General features: G+C 47.5%; 2 protein-coding genes across 3 annotated transcripts in view; both read left to right on the top strand.

The window, feature by feature from the left end:
• The window catches only part of MICAL3 (microtubule associated monooxygenase, calponin and LIM domain containing 3), a 278,656-nt gene extending 263,510 nt beyond the window's left edge, over positions 1–15,146 (top strand). The window contains exons 40-43 of the mRNA XM_075069475.1: positions 3,601–3,666; positions 6,151–6,250; positions 7,500–7,573; positions 7,666–15,146. Coding sequence (XP_074925576.1) covers positions 3,601–3,666; positions 6,151–6,250; positions 7,500–7,573; positions 7,666–7,850 — 425 coding nt within the window. The 3' untranslated portion in view covers positions 7,851–15,146. The remainder of the gene's footprint in view (positions 1–3,600; positions 3,667–6,150; positions 6,251–7,499; positions 7,574–7,665) is intronic.
• Positions 15,147–18,019: 2,873 nt separating this feature from the next.
• The window catches only part of BID (BH3 interacting domain death agonist), a 35,525-nt gene continuing 31,345 nt past the window's right edge, over positions 18,020–22,199 (top strand). Inside the window, exon 1 of one of the 2 annotated variants that reach the window (XM_032789345.2) lies at positions 18,020–18,189. The gene's annotated coding sequence lies outside the window, so the exon portion shown is untranslated. Of the gene's footprint in view, positions 18,190–20,913; positions 21,379–22,199 lie in introns of those variants that run through there. The other variant, XM_032789346.2, reaches the window with a different exon arrangement.

Here is a 22,199-nt window from a genome sequence, read left to right as displayed (position 1 = left end):
AGGAGCCCAGCATCCGCTGCTATGATAGTTCAGGCGTCCGATCTTTTCTTTACCATGAAGGGGGGGGTGATGGAGACTCAGCCCGTGCTTGATGAAGATGGTACCAGCCTTCATGTCCTTAGATTTTTTTTAATCTATTAAAATGGAGTCAGCCTATTTTACTCAGGCGCCCCGGTGACCTCACCTGAGGAGCCGGGGGGATAAGGTCAAGTCCTTATTGTACGGTACTGTGCCGGGAAAGGGAATGGGAGAGATTGCTGCTGTTTACTTGCTCGGTCTGCACGTAATCTACCAAGCAGCAGCAGTAGACATACGGTGACAACTGAAATCAGTCAAGAAACGACCCTCTTCACGGGGTGGTGGGGAGGGTAAATAACGAGCATATTCCTTGGATCCCCGACGATGTGTTTCGACTGGTGCATTGGAGCATCAGCCAAGAATAGGCAAATACGTAGAGCTGGGGACTGTGAGATAGCTGGGCCCCCGTCCCTCCCCCCGGCTTTCTGGTAACGCTTGTCTCCCAGACTGGCTGTAATCATAGCCTGGGATTTTATTTAAAATCTTTGCATCCACGAGCTCTGAATAGAACAAGATTTGTTCCATACATCTCGGGTCAGGCTCAGTTACTCTCCACATGGTCACATCTGGCAGCTCTTTTTGGATTTGGGACATGCATTGCCCCGATGTGATCAGAGCCACGCTGGCAAACAGGATAATGAAATTTCAAAGTTCGCGCCCTGTCTACTGACACCACTGCATCGGTAGGCACAGAGCAGTCCAATGGTGCAGGGGACGGCAATACCGCCGTTGCGGCCACACTAACCCTAATCTGATATGGTAATACTGATTTCAGCGCTACTCCTCTCGTCGAGGAGGAGTACAAAAATCAGTTTAAAGAGCCCTTTATATCGATATAAAGGGCCTCGTTGTGTGGACGGGTGCAGCGTTAAATTGGTTTAACGCTGCTAAAATCGGTTTAAACATGTAGTGTAGACCAGGCCTGAGTTAAATTTTCCAGAACAACTTTATCTCTGCTCTGGTATGTATGAGCACATAACTTGTATGCATTGACATGACATGCTACATGGTTTTATCTGGTGTAATAGAAAAGAATGCAATTAAACAAAACTCTGCAGTGCGTAATTCACATTATGTACATTGTCTTACTGGCAGAGCAGTATTAATATTCATTTAATGGGCTAGAGTTATAGTTATGGGGACCCGAAGCCTTCATAACTTGATTGTCAACATGCGTTGCTTGGGGAACGGCTGAGGGGCTTATAGGTATTTGCAAAGAAGAGGTTAGGAGCAAGAAAAAAGTTCAGCCAGAACTGCAAGAAGAGCTTCCATGCTGTAGTTACAGAATAGTAGCACCAATATAGTCTTCCCTGTGGGATGCATTATGCAGCAGAGATGGGTTTATACCTGGTACCTCACTCATTGGTGTTACAGTGATAACTGCATTTACTAGCTTACAGCCATGCTTCCATGGTCTGCCAGTCAGACCACATAGCATGCGGGGCCTGCTCAATTCTTGTGTGACAAATAAGAGCCTGTGCAGTCTACAGCTGCTTTTTCTGGAACTACTTGTCCTTCTTAGAATGATTGTATATTCAAATGTAAGTGACACGTAATCTTTCCAGCATCTGCAACTTTGAACATTTGTAGCAGCAGAGTTTGGTGCATGTTTCTGAAAGTTCTGCTTGGGCACACTTCGCTCAGTGCTCTTAGACACACAGAAAAGTCTTTGTTCCCAAGGAGCTCACAGTCTAAAAAACAGATCAAGCAAGAAGACACTCAGAATATTTTTACAGCAAGAGATGGAAGTGGTGATAATGATATCTTGATGTGCGTTATAGTTCATGTTCCTCACAGAAGAAGCAGGGTTTCAATGAAGAGATGGGATGTTCAGATGGTGTATACTCAGGACACTATCTTTTACATACATTTCCAGAGTTTTATTTCCAAGCTAAAGTTTCCATTAACAAGACAAATCAAGAATTCCTCAGCCACCATCTTTGAAAGATTTAAACAGAGCTGGGGGTGAGTTTTCACGCGCACACACACACACGCGCGCGCGCGCGCACACACACACACACACACACAGTAAGAAATGTCAGTATAAATGGATTTTTTTTAAAAAAAAAAATTCTACATGAACTGAAAAGAGGGTTTATGAAATGGAAGTGACATGAGGCTCAAGCTGTAACTATCACATTCCTGACTGTGGAATCTCTCCTAATGTTCTCCCTTCCTACTCCCCGTGCAAAAGATTCGTCCTGTCAGAAAGAGCTGTGCTGCTCAGTCACATGATTTTGCAAGCTGATGTGCTTTCCCCCCCACCTCGAGTGTGTCCTATATGTGCTGCACTAGTTCTGTGATGGTCCCTTCTAATGCCCTCCCTGTTCACCAATAGTGTAGGTCTCTATTGTAAGAGCTGCCTCACTGTCATATATGCTGAGTTATTTTGAATTCTGTGAGTTATGAATTCTCATAACTCATATAATTGCTGTTGAGTTACTGCCTTTCCCTGACACAGGCATTCCTTCCTTTTTAACTACACAGGGGAAGGGATAGCTCAATGGTTTGAGCATTGGCCTGCTAAACCCAGCATTGTGAGTTCAGTCCTTGAGGGGGCCACTTGAGGATCTAGGGCAAAATCAGTACTTGGTCCTGCTAGTGAAGGCAGGATGCTGGACTTGATGACCTTTCAGGGTCCCTTCCAGTTCTATGAGATAGGTATATCTCTCTATATATATTTTAGGTATCTTAAGCCTCCAGCTTTGATATTCAGGCACTTCTTGGTGCATGTGTTCTCCTGAGATACTGTTAGAAATGTTAATTATTGGTGGACATGCTGTGTCTTAAAAGTGGGTTCAATTTCATGTTGCTGCTCCTCCCCCTCTCCTCCTCCCTGGATGACCATCTAGTTCAGAGATTCTCAACCTTTTTCTTTCCCAGTTTCCCCTCAACACCCCAACATGCTGTAAAAACTTCACAGCCCACCTGTGCCACAATAACGGCTTTTCTGTGTATAAAAGCCAGGCCTGGTGTTAGGGCAATTGCGTGAGGCCACAGAGGCCCCCATGAAGCTACATTGCTCTGGCGTCACATTCAGCCTCGGGTGGCAGGGCTCAGGGCCCCAAGTTTCAGACCCATACAGGCAATGGAGACCTTTTAGGTCTTATTTTAAATGCTGAGTTTATCAGCAAGAGATAATTATTCACCCGTCCTCACCTACTGTCCTGGTATCTCATACACTCAACATGGTGTTAGAGTGAAGCCTCTGCAACTGAAAACCCACAATGAACAAGAAAAACTCAAGAGTAATCTTCCTCCCTGTAACTGTACAGCTCAGTAACCGCTTCTCCCACTGCCTCAGTCTGCTCCTGTCTGTTATCTGTGCTGATGAGGGACCTTACTCATCTGTAGATTGTTTCCCTCGTTTCTGCTTCTCCATTTCTTGTATTTTTTCTTTTCTTCTTGTTGTTTCCTTTCTTTCTCACTCTTACGCTTTTGTCCTCTGCTTGTCTTTTATTTCACCCCTTTCTCCCTCCTCCTCCTCCTCTCCTCCCCCTTCCTCATTTGGTCTTACTGAAGTTGAGCCCAATGCCGGGACATCACGCCGTAGACCTCTCTCCTTCTGCCCTTGCTGTGCCCGTGAAGGTAATGTAACCTCACACAACCTCTATCCCCCTCCACCCCAGCTGGATTTTCATAGCAGCACTAGTTGGCTGGTGACATAAAATATCTATATATCCAAACTCCTTCCTGTCCCCTTCCCTCAGTCTCAGTATCAACCTCTGTAACAAGCTTGTATGAGTGTGCCATTTTTAAAGGTACAGTATCCCTTTTTCTGTTTTTAACTGGGGGAAGGGGTAGTCTCAAGGTCACTGGGGCATTAATTTGCAGTGGCAGCAGCAGCAGTATCATACTCTAAAGCTCCTGTTTTCATTTGGTGTATTTGATTTCTCTATTTGTCACAGGTGTCTGGGAGATGGGGCAGGGGATGAGGGAAGAGAATCTCCTTCCATAAACAACTGTTTTATTTGTATGGATGGATTAAAGGAATACTGTGTCCTTACAAAGACCGGTTTGCAAAACATCCCTGAGCTTTAAAAAACCAACCAACCTAAATCAGACTGGTCTTCTGTGATCCATGTCTTGCTGAGTGCATTCTTGAATTTGTCCCAGATGGAGTTTGCCATAGTAGAGTTTCCATTGCCAAGGCATGGGGTAGGGGGTGGAATGTGATCACAGCATAACTTTGCTAACCACTTACTCTGCTTTCCATGGTGCTCTCATATCGATTGTCCACCCTTCCTCCCCACCCCTCCCACATCCTTCTGCTCATTGGCTGTTAAAAACAAATACATAAATACATACAATCATGGGTCAGTAGCAAGGTGTATTTGACTGTTTCTTAGAGGCATTTATTTTACATCCTGGCACTGGAAAGGGTGGGGAGACTTCCCAGTGCTTTCATGGCACCACTGCACTGGACATCTGCATGTCTAAGCTCCCCCCTCCCATGGCCACCTGGGCATATTGTGCAGAGAGGTTCAGAAAAGAATGCTTGGAACTGAGCAACAGACTGGTATAAAATCCAGAGAGCCAGAATCTGTTATGGGGGACCAGGGGGCAGTATCCCCTAAACATTTACTATTTCTGTATTTCAGTAGCAGGTATTTCTAAGCAGAAAAGCTGCTGCTTAACAGGAGGTACTGGATCTCCCACGTGACCTAACTGTAAGGACTGGTTGGAGCTAGGGATGGAGGCAGGGCACTGATATGTGCCACTCCAATGATCAGTACATTCATATTTCCAGCTTTCTCAGTATTTGGAATTTAAATAGCAAACCTTCTGTTTGGTTGTTTCTGGTCTCCATAAGACTGTACTTAAAAGAGAAGCTGCTTCTAATATAGATGCCAAGTGTCCATAATGTATAACTAGGCAGAGATGTCAGTTAAACTAGGAAACCTTGTTAGTCTATGGAGCGTGAGAGAAGATAAATTTCAGTCATGCAGCTGGTAGAGGCCTGCATCATAAACACCAACAGGTGCTCTGCTCAAATATCTGCACCTTTGAGCTCAGTTTGGAGGCTCCCCTCTTGCAACAAACTCCATGCACGCAGGCAGATGCCCAGTGAGAGGTCAGAGAGGTCCCCCTGCATGTAGCTCATTGCAGGATCAAGGGGCCCAAAATAGGAGTTACCTTGGAATAGCTTCTATGGTGTGTTCTTGGGTCTGAGGCATATCTCAAATCACTGCAGAAAGTTCTAGAGAACATAGTGTAGCAATTTAATCTGCAATACATTTGACACAATTGGAGCCTTGCCTGTGGGTTATGAGATGAGGAGGCAGGGTTGTTTCTTTTAAAAAAAAATAAAATGAAATTTTAAAAAGTGAGTTCTGAAGTGTGTTCTCGCTCTCTCCCTTTTGTATTAGCAAATGTAGCATGGGTTTCTGTGTGTGTAGTTCTAATGCTGATGAGCAATCTAGGAATAACGTACTTGTAGGATGCAGTGAACTGCTGTTAATAGGAGAAGGCTCACCAAAGAGAGTGGTGATGCAGCAGGAAGGAACCACAGGAGAGGAGAATTCTTCAACGAATAAGTCAGTGAAAAGGCAGGTTTCAATAGAGGTAGGCAAGGGGCCACTCTTAACCAGTAAAAGAACTGATTCAGTTGATGTGACTGAAGGACAGGAGGGTATAACATTAGGGGTACAGAGGGGGTTTTTTGTGGGGTGGGGAGAGGTTCCAGTCATCATACATTAAAGGCGTTAACATGGAGGGGTGCAAAAAAGTTGTTAAAGTTCAAGTTCATTTAGGGAAGCCTAAATAGAAATGAGCCTCTAAATTATGGGTTTACCATAATGAGAAGAGAGGGGGAGGAGCAATGGCAAAAACGGATTCAGAATGTGTTGATCCAAGGAGGAGAGAATCCTTTCGGAGGTGACACCTACAGTTCTGTGCCCTCCTCTTTCTGTGTACCATAGACAAACTAAACGGACCCGGCTTGGGAGTGCTCTGGCAGCATCTTGCTCGGCTTTCTTTGCACATTTTGCCCCCATTTTTGTTCCTGGCTGTTGGGCTCGTGGGAATGGCAGGGCATCATCCTGAAAACTTACAAGGTTTCTCTCTTGGCAGGCATGGGGAAGAAGGATGATCCAAAGCTGATGCAGGAGTGGTTCAAGCTGGTGCAGGAGAAGAACGCTTTGGTGCGCTACGAGTCTGAGCTGATGATATTGTGAGTGAGCAGAGGCTTTCTGCATGGGGTAGCACAGCTTCAAAGATGAGATTACTCACAGATAGTACTGGCAGGGCCTCCTTGCAGCACTGTCGTGGCTGTGATGGTAAGAGGCCAGTAATAAGTGTTCAGAAGCCTCTTGGATAGAATGCAGTTCCCAGCCAGTAAGTTAATAAAGGTACATTTTGGAAGAGTCTCTAGTACAAAAACAACTTGTGATGAGTGGAAACACAATAGGTTTGGAAAAGTCCTAAGTGTGAATGTTAACCAAAGGTTTGAGCCCTCCCGCTGTCCTCTCAGGCTCTTTCCGTACAAAGCATCCCTTGCTTGCAGGTTCAGCTTCAATCTTTCATCCGTAGTTTTAGTGGCAAGTGGTCTTCAGGGAATGACTGGGCAACCAGTTCTCTTGCTGGTCCAAGGTCCTTTTTTGAATGCAGCCAAGCTCTCTGTGTTCCTGTTCCTTTTTTAAATGGGTCCTGTAGTCCTCACTTCTCTGTTTCCACTGGGACCCCATAGCCTTCCAACTGGGTCCAGATGCTACAGCTCTTCTCCAGCTTAGGAACACCAGGGACTTCCGTAGTGCTTATGCACCAAAGTGCGCTGCATGCTACTGAAACAAGTTTCTGAGCAAGCAAGACTTGACTTTGGTGTTTCAAAAGCTCAGTGTGCTCTGGGATGCTACTACCAGAGAAGCCCCAAAATGCTGCTCAGATTGGAATCTGAGGAGGCAATGCCCTCAGTCGTCCATTACTTGGCAGGTAACTTTTTCTTCAGAGTGGGATATAGCAGGAGGGAGACTTGCACAGAGGTAAAATGTGGCTTGAACAACGACTGCAGATGCATCTGCTCCTTCACGCTGTCTCTGTCTTGGATGTGAAATCTAGCTGGTAACACTGTGAATAAGATCAGTCTAAGAAAGCAGCTGGGCTGGTTGCTGCCCAGACGTGAAAAAGAGAATCTTTCTCCACAATCTTCATCTTTCTCCATCTGCCCACTCCCGTTGAAGAATGGTGCTGTGGAAGCATTACGATTACATTTTAATCAGGAAAGAAATGGCTACACATCTCCAGTGTTGTTCCAAAAGAAGTCAGAACAGTGCTGAAAGGGGGTCTGGGAAGGTAAATACAGTATGGTGGGAGGAGAGTAAACACCAGAATATTTTAATTTGCTTAAGTGGCAATCTGTGTGGTGGCTTCTTGCCAGCCCAGCACATGCCCTAAGTTCATTCTTGCCTTGTTTCTCCTTTCAGTGCTCGAGAATTAGAGCTGGAAGACAGGCAGAGCCGGTTACAGCAGGAACTTCGGGAGAGGATGGCAGTGGAAGGTAAGGGTGAAGAGAACCGGCAATCCATGGAGTACGTTCATGTATTTGTTTCCAGTCCGGGATCCTTTGACATTTTTGATTTCTTTCTCCAGATCACCTGAAAACAGATGAGGAGCTATCAGAAGAGAAGAGGGTCCTGAATGAGATGCTAGAAGTCGTGGAGCAGAGAGACTCTCTGGTGGCCCTCCTTGAGGAGCAGCGGCTTCGAGAAAAAGAGGAGGACAAGGACCTGGAAGCTGTTATGCTGTCCAAGGGCTCTAGCTTGAACTGGTCCTGAGCTAACATACTCACCTTTGCTGGTCTGTGCTATCCAGTTGGCCTATGCTGAGTTTGCCAGAACTACCTGGATCGAGAGATCTTGAGGGAGAAACCTTGTTAGGGGTTCTGCAGCATGCAGGAATTCAGTTTGAAGCACCCAGAAGCCTTTTGATAAGTGGATTTGGTTCTAGAGGCTTGGGTCCTGCACAACGTCTGCAAACCAAGCTGAAGACGATGGCCTGAGATTGCACAGTCTCCTTGGGGTCCTGTACAAGGGGCCATTAGGATTTGTGATATGAGGGAAAAGGGTAAACTTTTTGTGGAGGGATTTATTACCTTTTCATGGGAAAAAACCCTTAACCAAACTGGATTTGCTGCAGTCTGATCTCTCTCCCTTTTTCACTATTAGCATTTTTTTAATAAGAGGGGGAGAAATGGCTACCCTCTCCTGAAAACCACAGCAGCCTGTAGCAGTCCTTTTGGGAGTTAACCAGCTAAAGGAGAGCTCCCAAAACCCAGAGCAGCACCTTCTGTTTTATTATTCCTCCCCACCAAAGAAACAAACCTGAGGCGAACATAATGTATGGATGTGAAGGAACACTGGAAAGAGAGAACATTGGTGGTGTGTTTGTTTGAAACCTCTTCTGTCCATCCTGTCTTTTGCGGAGACAAGGGCCTCAGAGGAGACACGCTCACTCTCTCTATCGTACTCTCCAGAGTTATGCTTATGAGAAGAAGAGTAGAAAAAGAGTGGGGAATTCTCACCCACTTGGCTACACACTGGACAGAGAGCTACTGCTGGTCTTGTGTCTTCATGGCCACTGTTCAAAGGCCAATAAGTTTCTCTGGTTTGTTTTTTGTTGCGACCATTTTGACACTGGAAAATATTGACTTTGTGGGACAATGGTAAGTGTTTTGAGGGGGGAAGGGGATCGTCAAACGGCATTCCCTGGCTTTTAAACCCAGAGAGGGAGCCACCTCTGGATGAAATGTTGTTGAGACTTTTCCGTGTTCGTTGTTTTTCCCCTCTCTTTTTCATTTTTGCATGTCAGAAATGAAGCTTAAGACCTGCCTGGGTCCTCAGTCACCTTGACCCTTTTATGTCAATTAACTTATTTTTTTAATACTTGAAAGAAGATTCATTTTTGTACCTTTTAAGAAACAAATGGACAAGTGAGTGATGGGTGTGTGCCTGCTGCATCCCACAACCTCTGCTTCTATATTACAGGACTCTTGTAACCTGTGACTATTTATTAGTATTGTTATTAATAATGTTACTGTTAGACTTCTTGGGTCGGGGAGGAGTGTGTGTTTTAACTCTAGGAGAGCAAGACACTACCACAGATTGGTCCCTGCTTTGCATACAGGGCAGACTTCATGGACTCATGTATGCATCCTGCCCTAGCCAAGTCCTTTTTATGGTGAACTCCTGCACATCTATGGAGTTGTGAGAATCCAGTAGTGTTCATAGCAGATATTTCCTCTGTATCCCGGATTCCTTCTTTCTGGACTAAACAACCTGTAATTTATTTGAATACCATTAATAGTTTGTAACAAGAAAACCAAAATTGTGACCTAAAAATTATCCCCCTACCAATGTCTCCCTTCCACTTAGAGGGTGAACCCTGCCATTGTAAGAACTGCCTAGAGTGACTTCCAGTTTAGCAAATTAGGCATAATTCTTTCTGCATCGCCAAAGCAGGCTCCTTTCTGCTCCACTCCCAGAGCTGCTGCCTTTGATTCAGGAGGGTGCCCATTGTTCTCCTACTTGCAGTACTGGGCAGGACATACACTGAGCAATCCAGCTACCATGCTGGGAAGGACTCTGCCGTCTGTCACCATTTGGCAGACTCCAAAAGTACACTATATCCTTAACCCATCCCACTGGGCACAGGGCATGATGCCAGGCATCCCTCTTAACTTTGAATTTCCTAGCCAAGTTTGGTTTGTGTCACATTCTTAGCATGATCCATTGTTAGTGTGTTTTTCTCTGGGGTTTAACAGCAAAGGAAGATAGCTAAGCTTGCTTCCCCTGGTATCTGAGAGCGAATGTCCCATTCCCAAACAAATCCATACAGCACCATTGAGATTGCTGACAGGAAAGGCTGGTGGTGGAACAGACACACAATCAGTGGGGTCCTTCTCATTTAATCTTCTGCTGTATCCAAAAGGGACTCTCCCTTCTGCTTTGGGGAGACTTCTTGAGTTACTCGCCTAGTGTTCATAAATGACATGGATCCTTCCTTTTTGGCCATCTGCTCCCTCCAGCAAAGTCCTCTGGTTTCCTGTGGGAGCTTGGAGGAGCCCCATGTCTGTTTTCTCAACTTCGCACCACTGTTAGGGACCCATGCCATGCCCACTGTACTTCAAGCAGAGGAGGAATGAATGGGACACTCTTCAGAGACCATCTGCAAAGCTGTTTAGTTGGCTGCAGAAACATACTTTCTCTCACCCGACCCCAGCCCAGCTAGCAGGCGCTGAGCAAGCAGTCTCCTGTGCTTCCTGCTCTTTCCATCCCTGGGAGTATGTGACCACAAATTAAACCTAAGGTTTAGCACAGCAATGCAGAGAGCCAGCCACTGTGTTACTTAACAGTGCACATGCTAGGTATCCAGAGCAAAACTCCTGTGAAGTGCTGGCATTCCAGTGGAGTGTCGGCACATAGACCTTCACCTGTCAGTGTAGTGAAGGTGCAAGCTGTAGCTGAAATTAGGGTAGCTCTTGCTGCCTGTTTTCCTAAAACCAGCCTCGACCCATTTTAATAGCACACAGTGTTTGAGGAACACAGCTAATTTTGGACTGGAGATTATTAAATATGCACTGCAAATAAAAAACCTAAAAGCTACCCTGCCCTCATTTATGCTGTATAAAAAGAGCCTCTTGACATAGTATTTTTTTAAATTGCTGGTGGCTTGTTATAGAAGAAATATGAGGTTCTCACTTTTCTCTTTGTGCTGATGGACTTGAATAGTGATGTCACACAAGGTTCTAATGGGACAACAGCCCTCCCTGCCCCCAGCAAAAGGGTGGTGTGGAGATGCGTGTTCTTAAACTCTGCAACCCTTCAGGTCTCACTGGCCTCAGAGGAGAAAGTAAGGACCTAATGCATATGTAAAAAGAAAAACAATTTAAAATCAAAATTGAGGCCTGTTTTACATCATAAAACTGTAAAGGGCACATTTTGTATTTGCAGTTCAGTTAATTTTTAAGAAAATCCAACACATAAGCACTAGTTTTTAATTAAAAATATTAATTTTTTAGAATGAAATATAGAAGCTCTTGTCACCTGAAACCATCTGGGTGCGTATTTTCAAACTGCCTTCTTCGCAACTGCTTCTGAGCAAGGTGTTCTACAGAGCTGTCCCTTGGGTAGGGCGAATTGGGGCGACCACTTTGCGGGGCCCCGCAGGCTGGCGCAATTGACCAGTGCGGTCAGTCATGAAAGAGATAAATGTCACTTCCGCCCTGGGCCCTGCTCCCCACTAGGGATGGCCCTGGTGTTCTAACTCTTTGAGCTAGTAGAGATGATAACAGCAAAACTGTGGCAATGTTCACTCAGTGATACGTGCTGCCTTGAATGTGAGGGAGGCCAAAGGCCTTCAGCCTCGGAGAAATATGCATCTATTAGTACAAGTGTGTGCCGCCATAGATGGTACTAACCAGACCATGGGCTGGCTCAGCAGTGGGGTGAAAGCTGAGTTTGGAACCTAAGCTCCATGTCTATTCCTAAACTGGCTGAGACTGGGGACATGCAGGAGGCAGGAAACTCAGTCCCTGAGGAGGAAGGGGTCCTAGGCTTCAGACTGCTCAGATGTGGATGGAGGACAATCCAGCCCTGGACTAGAGGGACAGGTTCAACCTAACGTGAAGCCCTAACCCTTGCTGAGGAGAAGAAAGAATGAAAGAGGAAACGGGGGTGAGGGAGAGTCCCCAACCAAAAGAATTGTTGTGTTTTTTTTTTTATTATTTGGGGCAATACAAATAATTTTAAAACTGATTTCCAAACAAAAATCTCATCTCATGGGAACGAGAATATCTTTCAACATGGATTCCTTTTTAAGTAATTCACCAATGACTGTAAAAGCCACCAGGGTTGTGTCCCAAGCTTCAACCCAAGCTGCTGCCCCTGTGATAGGTGGCCTGAAGCTGCTCTTTGAAAAGAAACTTGCATTTCAGATGAAAAATGGATTTTAGGAATTGGAAGAGGAGTAGGGGTTGATTTGAGATTTGAAAAGCAAACTGCATTGACTAGTTATAATCCCTTAGGGTGTCTCTCTGCCGCAGGGGGGAGAGAGCCTCCCAGCCCAGTAGACAGACACAGACTAGCTCTGCATGAGCTAGCATGCTAAAAATAGCACTGTAGACATTGCAGCACAGGCTAGCCACCCAAGTACAAGCCTGTCTGAGCCAGGGGGCTAGCCCCTGCTGCCACGCTTGCCGTAATGTCCACGCTGCTCTTTTGTGTGTGTCTGCCTGAGCTGGGAGGCACCTTCCAAGCTGCACTGTGGACATAACCTTAGTGCCTGATCCTGCAGACAACATACTGCTGGGCATAGCAGTGACCACTGTGAGGAGTCCCTTCAGGGGGACAACACATTGTAGTAAGTACTATTCTTGATAAGTCTTTGCAGCATTGGGTGCTTAGCTAAATAGATGTTACAAAATATTTCAAGCCAGCTTCTAGAATCCCTGTCACTTGTTCAGTTTCTCCAACACATGGGTATTATCTTTCTCAGTAGCACCTGCCCCTTTGATGCTGCGTCTCCGCTGGGATCTCATGATGACTCAGAATTGGGAAGTTCTAGAATATGATAACAAAAATACATATCTGTATAAGACTTGCCTTACAACTTTGAAGCTTTCCTGTACTTTCCGATGGCAGTGCTGATCTCTTCAACCCTACGTTAATTCATCCTGGCTTCTTGTTTGGTAATTCATTGTTTTTCAATTCTGTTCAAGATATTTAACATTTATTTTTTACTCATTTACTCTTCTTCCCACCGAACATAGGATCTTTCTTCTTCTTGTACTATAGTCTCCGAGAACAGCTCCCACCTGAAGCAAGGTGATTTCAGGAATGTGACATCAGGAATGTGATCTCTGTTGGGAGCACAGTACCCAGTGTACAGCCCTGCCTGCTGTGGGCGGTTGCATGCAACGAGCTCCACAGCTTTTAATGTCCATTCTCTGAAAGTGAGCATTAAAAATAGACCTTGATGGCAGTACGCTTAGCTCCTGTGGTCAATCACAAATGCTCCCTCCCGCCTCAGCCTCATCCAGTAATCCATCCCTACCCAGACAGAGTCTAAACTACAACAATGCAGGAATAAATAGGGCCCTAATGTTTCACTAAGGAAAAACTCCTGATATCCTTTTCCTTTAACAATTTTGTTGCTTGTTCATGAGTGTATTGGTATGAGAAAAGTTGCTATGGTTAAGTAATCCTGATTTTATACGCATGGCTGATGCATTGTGCCCTGATTCCTTTGACTAGTCTTATAAAATGAAATTAAATAATCCTCATCTTTGAGAAATGACTCCTGCTACAGGTCTCTCTGCATCAGAGATGTTCCCCCAATCACTAGAAAGGTTAAACATTCATGAATTGCTCATGCAATAACCACTCTGGATCTTGCCCACCTCTTCCCTTTGTGAGCGTCTGAAATCTCAGAGGTAGAACAGCAAGAGAGCTAAATACTGGCTTCATATTTACTAATGCACTTTGTGGGCTGAGCTGAAGAACCGCTGGGGCCAGCTCATGGAGTGACAATGTGTGCTGCCAGGAGTTAAGTTCCCCTCTGCCTGGGATGGAGTTCCCCTGAAGTACTGGACAGAGTCAGACTCCCCTGTACCTAGAGTGGGAACAGACTCCTCCACTCTGAGGAGCAAACTAAGATGAGGCCAGCGCTTGTGCTCAGGGCTGGGATCAGATTGAGAAGAGGGATCGTCCTTTCAGAGGGGCAATTTGGCAGCCTGTCCTTCACTGCACCTGTGAATCGTGAGAGTCAGTACAACTTGGTGAGGCCCAAACCCTCTAAAGAGCTGTGCTTCCCTACCTATACCATGTCTGCTCTGGAGATCATTCCTCCAGAGAAAAACTGTGCAAAAGGAAGGACATGAATATCTTTTAGCTCTAACTTCCAAACACAATTTTGTCTTTTTAACTTAACCAAAACTCCATTTGTCCAATTATGGCTGGAGAGAGGCTCCTCTTCTTGCAAACTCCACTGCTAAACATATCAAGATAGGATTATAGAACAACAGCAGGTTTTAAAACAGTCACGTGAATCTGTTTTTCTCTCCCTCTGTCTCCGCATTTCCTGTAAATATTTGTTTGTGTGTTGGCTGTACAAACACCAATGGATCCTTGGTTCACCCTGTGGTCAAAAAATGAGTTTTGCGGTGTCCAGGCCTCCATCAGAACACAGTGCTTGCACAGAGCTAGTTAGCATGTTTGTCTGCACTTCGTGGTGGTTTTTAATATTTTATACATCCTAATCAAGAACATTTTAGATCATTTGAAAGGTCTAGATTGCATGATCTGGAGCAGCCATTGGTTCCATTTTTTAACAGTTGATCCTAAAACATTCACCACCACCTTCTTCGGTTAAAACTTTTAAAATGAATTTTTGATTAACTGTTTACATCAGATGCTGATGGATAAGAAGCATTGCATAATTTAATCTCATGTAAAAATGTGAAAAGCCACAACATGGCTCTCAGGAGTTGGAACTGTTACCATCTGCAATAAAAAGAAGTCTCTAAGTATACCATGAAACGGCCTGTATATAATTCATGGAAGAAAGCACTTCCTCCTTGGCTGATGCACGATAACAGAGATTAGACGCTTTCTGAATGTTCCTGCTTTTGGAGATGCTTAGAACGGTGCTATATAGGCAGTGGAGCTGAACAGACAAGGATGTCATGAAAGGTGTAGATGTGAAGGAGAAAATGCCATGTTATGATGGCACTGCAGTAATTTAAATAATTTTCTCTCTCTCTCATATATATGTATGTATGTATATATGTGTGTGTGTGAAGTCCAGTCCAACTGAAGGGATTTGCTTTGGCACCTTCCCCTTGGGATGTGAGTGAACTCTGATATTCAGACTGTTCAAGGCTTTTATAGTCGGTGAGTGTGGAGTGTTAACAGGAAAGTGTGTACCCTACATGTATAAAACACCCAGCCTGTTTTCTTTGGTTTGGTTGTGTTTTATTTTTTGTTTTTTATGCACACTTGCTTTGTTGGTGTTGAGATTTTAGCACCTCAGGTGGCCAACTGAACTAAAAAATAAAGTCATTCATTATTTTTTTCTTTTTGTTGCTGGAGTTGCCATTTGTTTCACTTACCATTTGTTTGCTTGCTTCCATGATGGACTTAGGGAATAAAGGAGCGAGAGAAGTTGATCCTGTCATTAAGTCACAGGGCTGGGTGGCAGGAAACCTGAGTTCTGCTCCTCTCTCTGCCACGGAGTTACCTTGAGCAAGTCACTTATCTTTGTGCCCCAGTTGCAGTATGTGAGGTCTTTTGACCTGAGATACAACAAACAAGTCTGCTGTTCTGACAAAGCCCAGCACTATGGCCCATCCTTTATCCGTTTCGTACGTGATTTCTCAGTTCTGCTCCAGAGGAGGAGCTGGCAATGGTGAAAGATGAAATAGCCTAGAGGGTGCTGTCAGGGTGGGAATATAGGAGCCAAATGAATCCTAGGAACTGGCACCAGGCCATAAAGCTGGGAGAGGGGAGCTAATGTCCAAGTTACAGAGGGGCCTTCTGCCAGTTGTGAGCCCCCTCAAAGGAAATGCCCATTGTTCCTCAAGTTGCTGCAGTGTGTTTTCACCTAGTGGAGAGCCATGGAGCCAGCAGATGTGGTGCTGTCCGCCTTGGAGCAGCTGGTTTTCCTTTGGAGTAATAAAATCAGAAGGAGCTGCCTCCATCTGCATTAACTTAATGACATGGCCTATTGATATGAGATCAAACAACTGGTCTGGCTCTGCCCCTGCCTTCGCTCCATGCATAACACTGGTGCATGCTCTCATCTCCAGTCTCTTGCAGCATTAGATCCCATGGTGTGAGCGATGTGCAGTCACTTGCTGCTTTCCATTAAATGTCCTTGCTCAGTTCTGGTGTGCATTCCTATCCCCTCACCTCACTCTACAGTCCCAGCATAAGCTGTCCCTGCTCTCCTTCCTGTATTAAATGCACCCCACACTGCAAGTGACACCTGCACCTGCTCTATTCTAGGTCTCTATACCATATGCAGTACACATTCCATTCATTATACCAATGCATGGTCCACTCCCAGGCTCCTTGCTGTGTGCATCTTCAGGACTGATTAGCTACAGTATCTGCAGCTGTGGAGCAATGTCTGCAACAGATTGGAAGGATTCAGAGACTAATCTGTTTGCCTTCAGTGGGGAGAGCCTTTCAGTCTGAGTTATACCTGTTCTAAAAGAACAGGCTTTGGCCCCAACTGGTAGGTCATGTTCCCTTAATGAATGAGCCCAAGTGATACAGGGTTGGAGCAAAGGGGCTGGGAGCACAAAGAAATTTGGCTGCTAATCCCATTGACACCACTAACTGAGAATATGACTAAGCAAGTCATCAGATCTCCTCATTGCCTTGTTCACCCAGCAGGAAATTTACAGGGTGTTGGGAGAATCCCAGATCGGGAAATCCTCAATGTTGAAAGTAAAGCTTCTTGCAAACATCTATTCTTCTTTACAGTAAGTAAATAAACCATGTTTTTGAAAATACAAGGTGCTTTGCTATGTCAATGAGGCTGGGAGGGGCTGATGTGACACACTGGCTTCCTGCTGACTAGATTATTCCTCATTGTTTGACAGCTCCTTCTCCACAGACTGTTTGGGGATGCCATTATTTCTGTCCTCCAGGTGGCAGAGGGGAAACAGCTCTGTCCTTTTTAATATAGAGAGATGATAGATTAGGGGTTGCCAACCTGTGGCTCCAGAGCTGCATGTGGCTCATCAGAAGTTAATATGCAGCTCCTTGTATAGGCACCAACTCCTGGGGCTGTTGCTACAGGTGCCAACTTTCCAGCGTGCTCAAACTCTGACTCTGCCAGAGGCCCTGCCTCTACTTAACCCCTTCCCCCAAGGCCCCCGGTCCTTCCTGCCCCCTTCCCTGAGCCTGCCACACCCTTGTTCCTCCCCCTCCCCCCAGAGCCTCCTGCATCCCACAGGAGGCATGGGGAAGGAGAGGGAGGCACTGATCAGCAGGGCTGTAGGCAGGTGGGGGGGAGCTAGGATGACCAGATATCCCGATTTTATAGGGGCAGTCCTGATATTTGGGGCATTTTTTTATGTAGGTGCCTGTTACCCCCCCTCCCTTCTGTCTTGATTTTTCAAACTTTCTATTTGGTCACCCTAGGGTGAACTGAGGTATTACTGTGACTCTTTGGCAATGTACATAGGTAAATTCTGGCTCCTTCTCAGGTGCACGTTGGCCACCCCTGTGATAGATCCTTGTCAGCTGTTGTCAAATGCTCTGACAACAAATGTCTGTCCTGACTGGCTCTGCTGTTTACCCCACTGTGGAGGCAGCTACAGTTGCCCTGGGAGAGATTTTTCTGGTCTCAGCCAAAGAAGCTACATTTGGCATGTAGGGGGCCTCTCTCCTGTTGTTCAAAAGGAGGCTGGATAGAGAGGAAAGATGGTCTCTGGTTAAGGCACTGGACTGGGAGTTAAGAGATCTAAATTGAATTCCCAGCTTTGCAAGTGACCTGCTCTGTGACCTTGGGCAAGTCACTTCACCTCTCTGTGCCACAGAGTTGTTTGTAAAATGGAGATTTTACTCCCCCTCCTCCCCTGTCTTGTCTGTGTAGATTGTAACTGTGGTAGGGGCTCTGTACAGCACAATGGGGCTCTGAGCTCAGCTGGGGCCTCCAGGTGCTACTATAATACAAACAATAAGACGAGCCTGACAAGGATTCCGATTTTTCCACTTCAGGAAACAAATACTGTGTTCCTGGCCTGGAAAGGACCTCTAGCTAGAGGAAGGCTTACGCTCCCTGTATCTACAACAGGTTGGCTATGTGCACCTGGAGGTTGTAAGATGGGGAAGAGACCTCCAGGAAAAGACAGGAGACCCAAATCAGAAGCCCGGGGTGACAGTGGTTTTTGCTTTCACTTTCCATTTACATGAAAGAGCACACCAGGAAGAGGAAATATTTTGCAGCGTATACGTTTTGCAACATGCTGCTGTCTTATCCCCCACAGGCAGCCTTATTTATTCACTCCACCCATTCTTCTGGCCCCTTTTCCAGAAGGTGAAAGTCGAAGCCGAAAGAGAGAGAAGTGGATCCTTCCCAAGTGCTTTGAGTTCCGCAGTGGCTCAGGTAAAGGGATAGGGAGGGGTTTATAACAAAATCACTGTGAAGGGAGTGGGGGTGGGGGGGCAGGGGACAGGTAAGGTCCTATCTAGGGACTGATGTGTGGGGATGTGACCTAATACAGTCAATGGTGTGTGAGGCCATGATTGGTGAAGCCTGTTTTATGGCATGGGCCTGTGTGGCCATGAAGGGAGGGCTGTGGTGAGTTTTTCAGTGAGGGCGTAGATCTATCTATCTCACAGCTACTGTAAGTGGGAAAGCCAAATATCTTGGGTTTTCTAACCACTTTCCAGACAAAACAATTTCTCCAAACACCCTTAACTTACTAGGGGAATAACCATAGCGAGCATGAAAGGGGAGCTGTGTGTTAATGGAAAACTCTCTCTGTGACATCTATCACACATACAGTTTGTTTTGTTAACAGTTCTTGCAATGAATGCTGTGTGTGGTTGATGGGTTAGGTAACTGCATCTCTAGGTCCCACATACAGGAGAGGGCAGAGTTATTCCTTAAAGGGTGCTGCTTCACAAGCCAAAGCGAGACATCTTTCAAGGTAGGAGACCTCAAAGGGCTCTCCATCAGCATCAAAGCAGGGGACCTCACACCTGCCACAAGAGCAGGAAAACGCCACCCTCCTTAAACCCCGTTTCCAGTGAGGAATGCCTCAAAGTTGAGGAAGGGGGAGAGTTCCCTATACTAACACCCTTATGGAAAAATCCTATGGAATGTAACAGGAATGAAACTAATACAGCTTTAGAGCAGGGATTCTCAACCTAGGGTTGCAGCCAACTTTGTCCTTCCGTATGGTGAGGTGAGGGTCCCCAGTACGGAAAAGTTTGAAAACCACTTTTCTGTAGAACGTAGTCTAAAAACCTATAGGAATTTAATGAAAAATGATCTTTCTATAGGTTTTTTTAATCATCTTATAGATTTCTGTAAGATGGTCCCCAAAAAAATAACTTCTATGGATAAAATGTACTACTGTCTCTTACATTCCGTATAACAATGTAGGATACTTCAGACAGGGAGAGATGGACACAAAGGAAGGAAAATGGCCATGGCATATGAAGGTTGCCAACTCTGGAAATGGTGTAGTTCTTAAAGCCCCAGCAGCTGGAGTCAGATGATTGGGGCAGGGCTTGAGTCCTTTTGTTGACACCTGTTTGGATCTACTTGCTCAGGAGCAGCAAAGGGGGGGGGGGGTGTCACTATACTCCCGCTGAGACCCTTCAGCCTGTGGAAGAGTAAAGGGCTCCTTTCCTTCCTCCTGCAACCCCCATGCACCCACCCTCCAGTGCCTTGTGAGAACGAAGGCAATGTCAGTAGCACTGGTCACAGATGAGTGAGGGAGAAGGCACAACAAAGGGGGGCCAAGATTGTACCACCACCACCACTACTTGCCTGGCTCTGAGCAGAGATCCAGCAGCTGCCACCTCCCCGGCCATGCCTGAGACAGAAGTGCAGGCAGCCATGCAGCCAAGGACCCACCCCCACACAGAAGGAAACAGACAAGGGTGCCCATGTCCCTCTAACAGGGGAGTACCTGCTGGAGTCCAAGTGCTGCGGGCTGGGATGGAAGGCCCTAGTACTTCCCTGAACCCCTTGTCCCAGGCAGGGCAGCCATTGGGGCTTTCTGCAGGGCTGCTGTGGCTGTACACTAATTCTCCCTCTGCTGAGATGTGTCAAGCCTACCAAGGCAGGCCACAGCCCTGAGAGCACAGGGGAAGGTACCTGTGGACCCTGAGCACCCTGCTCTCTGTGCAAAGACCTGCAGAGAGCTTGGGGAAGTGCCAGAGCCTGCCCTCCCATTCCACAGCACCCCCACTCTGACATAGGCTCCCCAGCCTTCTGTGTGGGCACTGGGTCACCAGGCCTAGGGCCATGCACCCTGGTGTCTTGGGCATGGCTTGGACTGTAGGTGACAGCTGCTGGGTCTGGGCCCTCTCCTTTGCCAGAAGTACTGGGGGAGCTGGAATGCCCTTCTAGCCTGGTCCAGCACTGATCAGATGAGATGTTAGTTTTCACTTTTCTTTGAGGTGTCTAGACCATGTTGTTGCAAAGAAAAGCTAGAAGCAGCTTAAAGGCTCAAAAAAAAAAAAAACAGCAAAGAAAAGAAAACCCACCACCCCCACTATTATTATTCAAAACACTGCTGATTGGTTTAAAAATCTCATCATTTGCAATGTGAGGGGACCTTATTATTATTGAATGGGTAAGGTTGGTACAATTTTCAAGTCACAATGTAATCTTAGTTACCACCCCCCCCCAAAAAAAAAAAAACAACAGCTAAGATCAGAACAAGAACCCTCTGTGGAGCAGCGGCCAGACTGGAAGTGTGTGTCTGGTTTCACCTCTCCCCACACCGTGCCTCGGCCCTGCACGCTGGGGCTTAGACAGAACCGGCTCAGCCCCTGCTTGCTGAACTGTTTGCGGAGCGCTTCCTCTTTTAGCGGCGGGGACCCGCGCCTAGGGTGCACGAGGTGATTTCCCCCGGAGCCAGCAGCAGGGGCCTCACAGCAGGCGGGACGTGGCTTCCTTCCTCTTTGCTCACCTGTGCGCGGCGGAGTCGGGTCTTGGCGGCACAGTGCAACCACCCACCCGCCGGAAGCGTTCTCGGTCTGGCCGCCCGAGGAACGTCTCCCTTCCCCCACAGCGGCCAGCTGTGAAGCCGGCTCCTCTTCTCCACTCCCTCGGCGGGGATCCCTTCCCCCTCCCAGCAACGTGTGAGCGGGGCCTAGACCTCTACCCAAGGTGTGGGCCTGCCTGCGGGCTCGACGCCACAGTGATGGGCTCCCTGGCAATCCCTGCTCGCGGCTCTGCGCTCCTCCCCCCCGCCCCGGCACGCCATGCAATTGTCCCTGGGTGGTAGGAGAATAGCCCCCTCCTGCACACACCGGCTTGGGACTCTCCAAGCCCCCGTATTGCTATGGGCCTTGGCCCTAATTTCCTCCCCCGGAGTCCCCGTTGGGAGCAGTTGGCAGCCCCCCCTTCGCGATCCAGCCCTGGGCTGCGTCCTGCTCCCCTCCCCCAGCGCCAGGGGCGCCGGAGCGTAAAGCGGCCGCTGTCTCTTTAAGCGGTTTGGAGGGAGAGCGGTGGAAGCTCCCCCCACTCGGCGGCTGCCGAGCTCTGCAGGTCGGGGCTGGGCGCGGACTCGGCGCGGGGCTGCGCGTTGCCCGAGCCCCGGAGCGGCGCGCGGTGAGTATCCCCCGGGCGCCCTCGCTCCGGAGCCGGCCCTGGAGCTCCGCCTGCACCCCCGGGACCCGAGCCGGGCCGGAGCCACCGGGGGCTCCCTTTGTGCGAGTGGCGGGGAGGCTCGCCGGGAGGCGGGCAATCCGGCTTGCAAACTGCAGGCAGCCACCCAGGCTCCCAGGGGCTGCAGTGGCCCGGTGCCCTGGCGCCTTCCCCTGGCTGGGCTTCGCGCCTGACCCCCCACCGCCCCCCCGCCATGGGGCCGGGCGGCCTTGTGGGTCTCTCTCACCGCAGTGAGATGCCTGAGTCTATATGGGAAGGTGGGCTTCAATCAGATCTTCTCCCAGGCGCCTCGTCTGCCCCCACCCATTGCCCTCGCTGGCCCCGGTGCCACCTGCCTCCAAACCGAGGCGCCAGGTCTAACAAACGTACATTTATTCCTGTCCCAGTCTGCTGCCACCCCCAGCCCAGAGCCGTGTAACCCTGCTGGAGCGATACCGTGGGGCTGAGCTGTGAGTTACCGCCCATCGGCTGTTTTTCTGAGGGGCCCTAGCTCAGCCCCAAGTCAGTGGCTTGATGCAGCATGGCAGGGTGAGGTTCTGTGGAGGGCCTGAGTTAGGCAGGAGCTCAGACTAGGTGATCATCAAAATAGTTCCTCTGGCCTTAAAATGTACAATCGTCAGTGCCCAGCCTGTGGGAATCCTTCACTAGCAAGGGTGCCGTGTCCGCCTGTTGTAACGGCTTGGAAAGTACCAGCCCATTCCATACCCATGATGTGCCTGTGTCCCAAGTAGCTGGCACAAGATATTTTTCAGGGGATGCATCCT

This window comes from Chelonoidis abingdonii, chromosome 1 (assembly GCF_003597395.2).
Source record: "Chelonoidis abingdonii isolate Lonesome George chromosome 1, CheloAbing_2.0, whole genome shotgun sequence".
Lineage (NCBI taxonomy): Eukaryota > Metazoa > Chordata > Testudines > Testudinidae > Chelonoidis > Chelonoidis abingdonii.
The sequence above is the reverse complement of the archived record's forward strand: the minus strand, read 5'-3'. Positions and strand labels throughout refer to the sequence as shown.